At 38.7% G+C, this 9,195-nt stretch overlaps 2 protein-coding genes across 2 annotated transcripts; both read left to right on the top strand.

The window, feature by feature from the left end:
• LOC144466910 (olfactory receptor 6N2-like) lies at nt 1-2,890 on the top strand. Its single transcript, XM_078174830.1, has 2 exons — nt 1-911; nt 2,851-2,890. Exons 1-2 carry the CDS (start codon nt 1-3, stop codon nt 2,888-2,890), a joined length of 951 nt encoding a protein of 316 aa, XP_078030956.1.
• A 2,966-nt stretch (nt 2,891-5,856) lies between these two features.
• On the top strand, nt 5,857-7,339 carry LOC144466802 (olfactory receptor 13C4-like). Its single transcript, XM_078174211.1, has one exon. It carries the CDS (start codon nt 5,957-5,959, stop codon nt 6,899-6,901), a length of 945 nt encoding a protein of 314 aa, XP_078030337.1. The 5' UTR covers nt 5,857-5,956; the 3' UTR covers nt 6,902-7,339.
• Nucleotides 7,340-9,195: the final 1,856 nt, after the last annotated feature.

Here is a 9,195-nt window from a genome sequence, read left to right as displayed (position 1 = left end):
ATGGAAAACAGTACAGTTTCCTTTTACTTTAACCTTACCATGTTTGTGAACATTGGACACTATCGTTATCCAGCCTTTGTTGTTTGCCTCCTGCTCTACAGCTTTGTTGTGTCTGCTAATCTTGTCATAATAGTGGTGATATCTCGAGAGAAAACACTACATGAGCCCATGTATGTTTTCATTGCATATTTATCTGTCAACTCTCTGTATGGCTCCACTGGTTTCTTCCCCAGATTCCTCATGGACCTTCTGTCTGACACTCACACGATCTCACATTTTGCTTGTTTCATTCAGATTTATGTTATTTATACATATGCTTCCTATGAACTGACCATTCTTGGCATTATGGCATATGATAGATATGTTGCTGTTTGTCATCCTTTACATTATCACAGAAAGATGACGTCTAAAACAGTTTTTAAGTTGGCAGCATTGGCTTGGATTTTTCCAGCCTTTGGTATTGCAGGATGCATTTGTCTGTCTGCCAGGCTTCCCCTATGTGGTAATGAGATACAGAAAGTGTTTTGTGCCAACTGGAATATTGTAAAATTATCATGTGTTACCACTGTTGTCAACAACGTGGTCGGTATGTTTTTGACTATAACTACAGTCTTCCTTCCCCTTTTTTATGTCCTGTACACCTATTCACGAATTGTGTTTGTTTGCTGGAAAAGCTCAGCAGAGTTCAAAGGCAAAGTATTACAGAGCTGTCTGCCACATGTTGTTTCGTTTGTGATCTATTCTATCACAGCATTTTGTGATATTACCTTGAGCCGGTATAATCTTGAAGAGATAAATCCATTTGTGGCTGTTATTCTGTCGCTGGAGTTTGTTATCATCCCTCCAGTTCTGAATCCTCTCGTGTATGGCCTTAAATTACCAGAAATTAGAAGACAGATTCAAAGGATGATGTCATGGAGTAAAATCTCTTAAAACAATCTGTTAACACAGCACATTGTATGATTAGGATTATATAAACAAAGACTTGTGGGAACACAGTAGTCTGCAGAAGCTACTAATAGTGCATTAAGGCATCTGACAATTAACTCTGACAATAAAGCTAAAAGAGAATAAAGATCAGATTACAGACATACAAGATGTCATATAAAATAAGTATAAGAATATTATGGCCACATGTCTAATGTTCCCAGGATACTTAATAGAATGGATTCTCATAATGCAGACAACATGAATGACTGTATGTTGCCTCACCATACACTGGATTAAATGACAATATGATAAACTGAACATGCTATTTCATATTTTTTGTCAAATAAAAAATGTCACAAATCCTCAGCCAAGTTAACATTTTTGGTAGGAGCCGGGCAACTGAAAAAACATGATGGAAAGATATTGGTTATGCTTAAATGTACATAAATAAATTAAGTTCGGAAATACAGAAAATAACAATACACTTAATAACTTTGAACTTTTTTGAATACAAATTATATTTTTTCTAGGGCTACGTTCATGATCAACTCACATACAAAGAACACATACTGGCATTTTATTCGGAGCAGCCTAGTTTTCTCTTCACAAAGTTTCAGGAGCTCAGGCTGAGTAAGTGTTGAATATAATAGTTGTGTCTAATTATGAAAACAACACAAGACATTGGACTCATTAGATGGCATTCATTTGTATGGTAAGCTCTTTCTGTAATTTACTGACAGACTGTACATACAGAGATCCATATATTGGATTAAGAATTATTTATTTAATGTGGTCTGTTGGAAATGAAATGAATTTAGGTTTTCGTTATTAAACACAGACTATATATTATTAATAACAACTCAAATATGAAGCCTTTAAAATATACAAATCCTGGAGGTACAAACAGACTGGAGGTTTCCAGTTCAAACATTGCAAATTGACATGATTGCAAAAGCCTTTTCATTTGCGACACAGGAGAGCCAACTATGAGCAGACACCCCTGAAATGCATTTATTGAAATTAGTCTGCCCTTACACCAGCAGACATCAGAACAAGTATACCAGCTAACTAGTAATTTTAATATACAGTAAAAAGACATCTACAGCAGTAAACTCAAATTTTCTTAAAGTAAATGTGAGTGTTATTGCTGGACTGTCACACAACAAACCCTGATGTCAGTCTGTAATGAACACATAAGTTTAAACTCACAAACATCAACAATATTTTTGGTAATTATAAATGAAATAGTTGCAATAAGTTCAGCCGAAGCTGCTGTGAGGTTCCTGGAAATAAATGGGGGGCGGCAGTAAACCTGACACCACGTACGCAGAGGAGTGAGTCACACATGTGCAAGTCACAAGCAAGTCTCAAGTTACTGTGGTGAAAATCAAGCAAGGGAAGTTGAATCCTTTCCATATGCGTAGCAAGACATGTCAAGTCATTGCTCAGGTCAAGCAAGTCGCGTTACTTCTAAATATGTAGAAAATGCAAATATTTAATGGTAGAATAAAAGTCAAGTCCTTTCAAGTCATCTGTCTCAAGTCTAAGTCAAGTCTCAAGTGATGAATACCAAGTCTAAGGCAAGTCCAGGCTTTTATAGTGTTTCTCAAACAGGTCTCAAACAGGTCTTTAGAGGTGCAGACACACCAAAGTGACATCCAAGAACTAGCGGCGATGAAAGCCAACTGTTGCGTCGTGTACATCGCCTCACGTCGCCCTGTGTTAGTTGCATTTGAACACACTACACTCGGACTACATCCGACGGCCAAGTAGCACGTACGTTCTGCACCTGCGTGAGAGAGAGCGAAGTGGTACATCCTGTCAGCCGAGGGGTTTGTGCAGCCCAGCACCGCAGCACCTCCACGGACTATTACATCCAGACGGTCCCAGTGTTTCCTCCGCAGGCTCCACTTCACTCAGCTGCCTGACAAACCCGCTGCTTCTTCCCACTTTAACCTGAATAACAAACCAGGGCTCGGTGCTCTGGCTGGATCCAAACGGAGAGCCGGGGCTAGGTCAGAGACTAGCAGAGGCTAACTGGCTGTGTTTCCCTCCGGTCATGCTGCGGCTAACGCTCCGCTAGTTGCTCCCAGCTAGCCCCCGCTCTTCGTTTGGATTCAAACAGAGAGCCGGGGCTTGCTCGGAGGTTAGCGGAGGCTAACTGGCTGTGCTTCCCTCCGCTAGCCGCTCCCAGCTAACTCCGGTTTGTTATTATCAGGTTAAAGTCGGAAGAAGCAGCGGATCTGTCGGGCAGCTGAGTGAAGTGGAGCCTGAGGAGGAAGCACCTGTTAGCCCTGGTTTAACTACAGGCAGATTCACTTGCTACAGGTGCGAGGAAATAAAACCTGAACAGCCCATCAGAGTGATCTCTCTCAGCGACAAGCTCCACCGCCGATTCAACATGCTCAATAGGCCAAAAAGTGCCGGCGGTGAGGGACACACCACAAAGACTAGGCCGACAGATGCTCACTGATGGTCCGACTTTGGTCGACAGCCGACCATCGGCTTGGTGTGTCATGGTGTAAGACTCGAGTCTAACTCAAGTCCTCTACCTGTGATGTACATTGGGTCTAAATCCTGGATTCTGGAGCAACTTTGTCAAACATGGACTGTTACTGGAGCCTGAAGGAGAACCCTGCCCAAATTTAGAATTCCAATATGTTATTTCCATGACCTGGCAAAGTCCCATCAATACTTTGGCTATTGTCTCTTAAAGCCAGAAACCAGAGAATTAAGTCTCAAACTTGTGATGTCTCAGGGTAGAAAGTCTGGAGCTGCTCCATGGACAATGATCGGGAGCCTGATTTTGTGACCCACCGAATGTTTGTTGTTTTTTTCATACCCAAATAAACATTATTGTAGTGTTCTCAGTTCTGATACAGAGCATGTTCACTCACAACATTCCCCTGGGTACTCTCAGTGTCATCCACAATATATTTCACTATTCATTGTCTGTGAGGCAGCTCCAGACTTTATATACCTCTGACATCACATATTTGAGTTTTCGCATTTTAGCTTTTGTATTTGGGAGGGAGTTGTTCATCTTTATGAATATTTTTGGAGTGTCTCAGACCAGCAATGTTTAACTTACAGTTCTTGTGCCAAATTGACCATTTCCAATTCACAAAATCCTAGAGCTTCCCTTGCGTACACCTAACCTGTGGGGGGCAGCTGCGACTGGCAGCGGGGCAAAGTGGCTCCTGGACAGAGCAAGTTGAGTATCCCTGTCTTAGACCATAGGAATAACATACATGAATTTTGAAAATGGGCATACCCCTTTAATTAAACAGCAGCATTTCAAGTTCCACCAACCCAAAACAAAAGTGTTTACCTCTGTATGTCTACCAAGTGGAGAGGCACATATGCAAAAGTGGGACAATGTTGAATATCGTAGAAAAAGAAAGACCAAGATAACTTTTATGTGAAACAAGACATTTAATGTATTTTGAAAAGGCTGCCAATGTTGCAAGCTATAGAGCATTTTACACCCCAAAAAAGAGAGCGATGAATAAACTCACAGTTATAAAATTTCCTATAAATTATCAATGCCTTGTTAATGAAATGGATTAAGTGAAGAAAGTTGCATTCATTTTGGTGAAACACTCTGTAAAACTTACGTACTTTCGAATAATGCTTGTTTGCAAGAAAAGCTCATCTGAATTCAAGAGCAAAGTGTTGCAGACCTGCTTACCACACACTGTTTCATTTGACTGTTTCACTGGGCCCCCGTCCTCCAGTACCAGACCCGCCAACTTCAACAGTCATTCAATTTTCAAAATAAAACCAAATATGAAAAAACAAAATAATGACTTGTGACATATATATATATATATACATATACATACATACATACATATATATATATATATATATATATATATATATATATATATATATATATATATATATATATATGGCGCACATGTGTTAATCAACAGTCCCTTTATGAGGGGAGCAAGGGAAGAACATTTAATAAATCCCTGGGGGGTGGGAGTGGCAGTGGCAGGGCAGAAATCTGAGAGCAGAAATTCTGCACGGAAGCAGTTTGAGCGTGAGGAGAAAAGCCGAAGCTCGAGCAGGAAATCTGTGCGAGCAACATGGCATCTGAGTGCGAGCACAGAGTTTGAGCAGAAACAGAGTAGATCTAACCGCAAGCAGAGGCTATTTGAGTTTGAGGGATAATATTATAAAATCTGAACGTGAAATCAATAAATAATGCTCTCAAACTGATTTACCACTCTCTTGAATAAAGAACCTCGAGCCTCCTTTATTTATTTACTGTTTGCCTTTATTCACTGATGTAACCTTTTTGTCCCGATATTTTGTGTGATATCAATAATAATAACAATAATAATTAAAAAAATAAAAATAAAAAAACTTGGCTTCCGGGTCATGCAATGTGCGAGAGATGAAAATATTGAAAGTGTATGAAAGGCCCGAATCCCAGCCCGTTATCCGTTTTTTCCATTTTCCATTTAAACAGAAAATTGGAAATCGGAAAACGAGTCCAGGTCCTTATCCGTTTTTTCATTTTGGTTCTGGAAACAAATATTGAAAAAAACAAGTCATTACTTTGTTTTTTCATATTTGGATTTATTTTGAAAAACAAATGAACAAATGATACACGCATTCCCTTTGACTAGCAGACATGTAGAAGCAGTTCATGCATGAATCTGGATTATCGCGAGCAGCCACTGCATGCTGAAAACCTGAAAAAAATATTTTCTGACTTGTTTTTCAGTTGTTTTGTTTTGATTGTTTTCCAGTTTGGATGAAATTATTAAATGATTAGATCATGTACCCGACTGCCTCATATCTGATTGGAGGTTTGAAGTCCCTTGTTGGCAACGTCATTGAGAGTTACTGCCAAGGGATTATATAAACAACTAGAGACACACAATCTAACTGAATGGGTGGACACAGAACTAACTGCACCTATTTCCTATTTCTCTAAAGTAAGTTATGCTAATGTCTTACCTGTGCAGTATTAAAATGACATCTGCAAAACAATGAACCGTAATGTTTGATGATGGATAATGTTTCAATAATTACTATGTTTACTTTATCAGGGTTAAATGGGACATCAAACTACAGAATCACTCTCTTTGCTCTCACTCTGTTGTGTTACTGTGTGATTTTGCTGGTAAATTTAACTATTATTTTAACAATTATTGTGGACAGAAAACTTCATGAGCCTATGTATATATTCTTGTGTAATCTGTGTATTAATGGACTTTATGGGGCAGCAGGCTTTTACCCCAAATTCCTCATGGATCTTCTGTCTACCACTCATGTCATCTCCTATGCTGGATGCCTTCTGCAGGGTTTCGTGTTGCACTCTTCCGCTAGTGCTGACTTCTCTTTTCTAGCTCTAATGGCTTATGACAGATACGTGGCTATATGTCGTCCTCTGGTGTACCACTCTGTGATGAATAAGCAGAGAGTGTGTGTGTTTGTGTTTTTTGCTTGGCTTGTTCCGTGTTATCTGTTGTTCATGAGCACAATAACAACATCACTGTCGAGGATATGTGGCTCACACATACCAAAGATTTACTGTGTTAATTTCTTAGTTTCTAAACTAGCTTGTTCTGCCTCCATAGCAAGCGTTATTATTCCAGCTTTTAATTATACTTTTTATTTTGGCCATTGTATGTTTGTTGCCTGGTCTTATATATATCTGATCAAAACATGCACAACATCCAGAGAGAACAGGAGTAAATTTATGCAGACATGTGTGCCACATTTATTCGCTTTAACAGTTGTTGTTGCATCTTTGCTTTTTGATTTGTTGTACATGCGATTTGGCTCAGAGGAGTTATCACAAAGTGTCCGTAATTTTATGGCTATGGAATTTCTCATTGTTCCTCCAATTATCAATCCATTGATATATGGTTTCAAATTGACACAAATTAGAAACCGAATTCAAAGTTTTATGTGCAGGAAAAGTTCAGTCATTAGACTTAAGTCATGAGTCGGTCTGCACAAAAGAAAATTCTAATCATACATGCTTGTGATTTGGGAGAAATATCTAATACGTCTAGGAATATTGATAATCATTAGACAATGTGACATGTACAGTAAAAAAAAAAACAAAAAACGAGAAAGCAGTTTATTGGGAACAATCTGTCTCTCAGGCATACAAATTAGGTTAACCAACCATCTGCGGCTTTCAATAAATCTGTACCTGATCACAAAAACTATGCTTTGTTTCACATAGCAGTGCTCTCAAGCAATTACACAGCACACAGTTATTGTTTAGAAAAGAATGGCTGCGGGCGGCACGGTGGTGTGGTGGTTAGCACTCTCGCCTCACAGCAAGAGGGTTGCTCCCGGGCGTGGGAGCCCTTCTGTGCAGAGTTTGCATGTTCTCCGGTTAATTGGTAACTCTAAATTGTCCGTAGGTGTGAATGTGAGCGTGAATGGTTGTTTGTTTCTATGTGTCAGCCCTGCAATAGTCTGGCAACCTGTCCAGGGTGTACCCTGCCTCTTGCCCGATGTCAGCTGGGATAGGCTCCAGCCCCCCCGCGACCCTCAAGAGGATGAAGCGGTTAGAAGATGAATGAAGAATGACTGCTGTTTTTGGGGCCATTTGTTAGTAATCACACCACATTCACAGCTAGTGTTAGCTAGCTGTTGTACAGACAGCATTCAAATACACTCTAAAGTAACTACCTGTGTGTGAACATGCTGTCTGTGCAGTGCTTCCACACAGAGCACAGGTCATCTTTGTATGGTTTATGATTAGGCCGGAAAAAGCATGGTGGCTCAGTCCTAATAAAACACACTTTAGACGTGAGGCTTTATTGAAGGCTTGCTCTATGAGTTGAGCATCATATTTTTTCGTTTCAAAGTTAAATGAAACAACATATAGGAAATATTTAGTAATAGGCTATAGTCACAAAGCTCTCATATGTTACTCAGCATGGTTTCAGGGTCAAATGTGTTATGTGCTTTTTTATTTTTTTTATTTTTTTTAAAATTTTATTTAATTTTTACATTAATATTAATTATAATTGTAAATGTAAAGATCAATGGTTCTGTCATTAAAAAATGTGCAACCATAATGAAAGCTGGTAAAAGTAGCAGTTTTTGATTTTTAATAATGCATAATGTTTCAGTAATTACTATGTTTGATGTGCGCTCGTGTGATTTTGCTGGTAAATTTAATCATTATTGTTACAGTTTTTACATATTGTGACAGTCATTGGGGACAAAAAGCTTCATGAAACATATGTACTGTATATCTTCCACTGTAATCTGTGCATCAATGGACTTTATGAGACAGCAGGCTTTCATCCTAAATTTTGTGCACTCTTCAGCTTGCGCTGACTTCTCCCTTCAAGCTATAATGGCCTAGGACAGATATGTGGCTATACGTCGTCCTCTGGTGTATCATTCAGTGATGATGAAACAGAGTTTGTGTGTTTTTATTCTTTGCTTGGCTTATACCCATTTTTTGGGGGGGTTCATAGGTACAGTTGCAAAATAAACATCGAGATTATGCGGCTCACACATACCAAAAATCTGCTGTGTTAACTGGCAGAGTAGTTGTTCTGCCTCCATAGCAAACATTGCTTTTCCAGTTTTTCAATTATATTAGTCTTCTGGTCATTTTGTTTTTATTATTTGATCTTATGTTTATCTAATTATACATGCCTACCATTCATTATAATTTCCCTGCATTTCAAAGTTTACACTTTCCATCTTGCATCAATAAACAGTTTTTTTTCTCCAGTGATGGTCATAATGCACAAGATGATCAGAGCTGAGCCAGTCCACTAGGATCCACAGAGGTATTGGACACATTGTCAACCAACTTGAGACCCAAGGTTGTAAAACAGGTCTTCACCCGGACACAACTACAACCCTGATTGCAAAAAAATTGTGACACTGTGTAAAACATAAATAAAAACAAAATGCAATGATTTGTTGATCTTTTTTTGACTTATATTAAATTGAATACAGGACAAAGACAAGATATTTAATGTTCAAACCGATCATCTTTTTTTTTTTTTTTTTTTTTTTTGTAAATACAGACTCATTTGAATTTGATGCTTGCAGCACGTTCCAAAGAAGTTGAGACAGGAGCATGTTTACCACTGTTACATCACCTTTTCTTTTAACAACACTTAATAAGCACATAGGAATTTAGGATGCTCACTGTCAAAAGTTCTGACAGTGAAATTCTTTCTCATTCTTGTTTGATGTACGACTTCAGTTTACCAATGATCCGGGTTCTGCATTGTGATATTTTGCACTTCAAAA

The sequence above is a fragment of the Epinephelus lanceolatus genome, chromosome 14 (assembly GCF_041903045.1).
Source record: "Epinephelus lanceolatus isolate andai-2023 chromosome 14, ASM4190304v1, whole genome shotgun sequence".
Taxonomy (NCBI): domain Eukaryota; kingdom Metazoa; phylum Chordata; class Actinopteri; order Perciformes; family Serranidae; genus Epinephelus; species Epinephelus lanceolatus.
The sequence above is the reverse complement of the archived record's forward strand: the minus strand, read 5'-3'. Positions and strand labels throughout refer to the sequence as shown.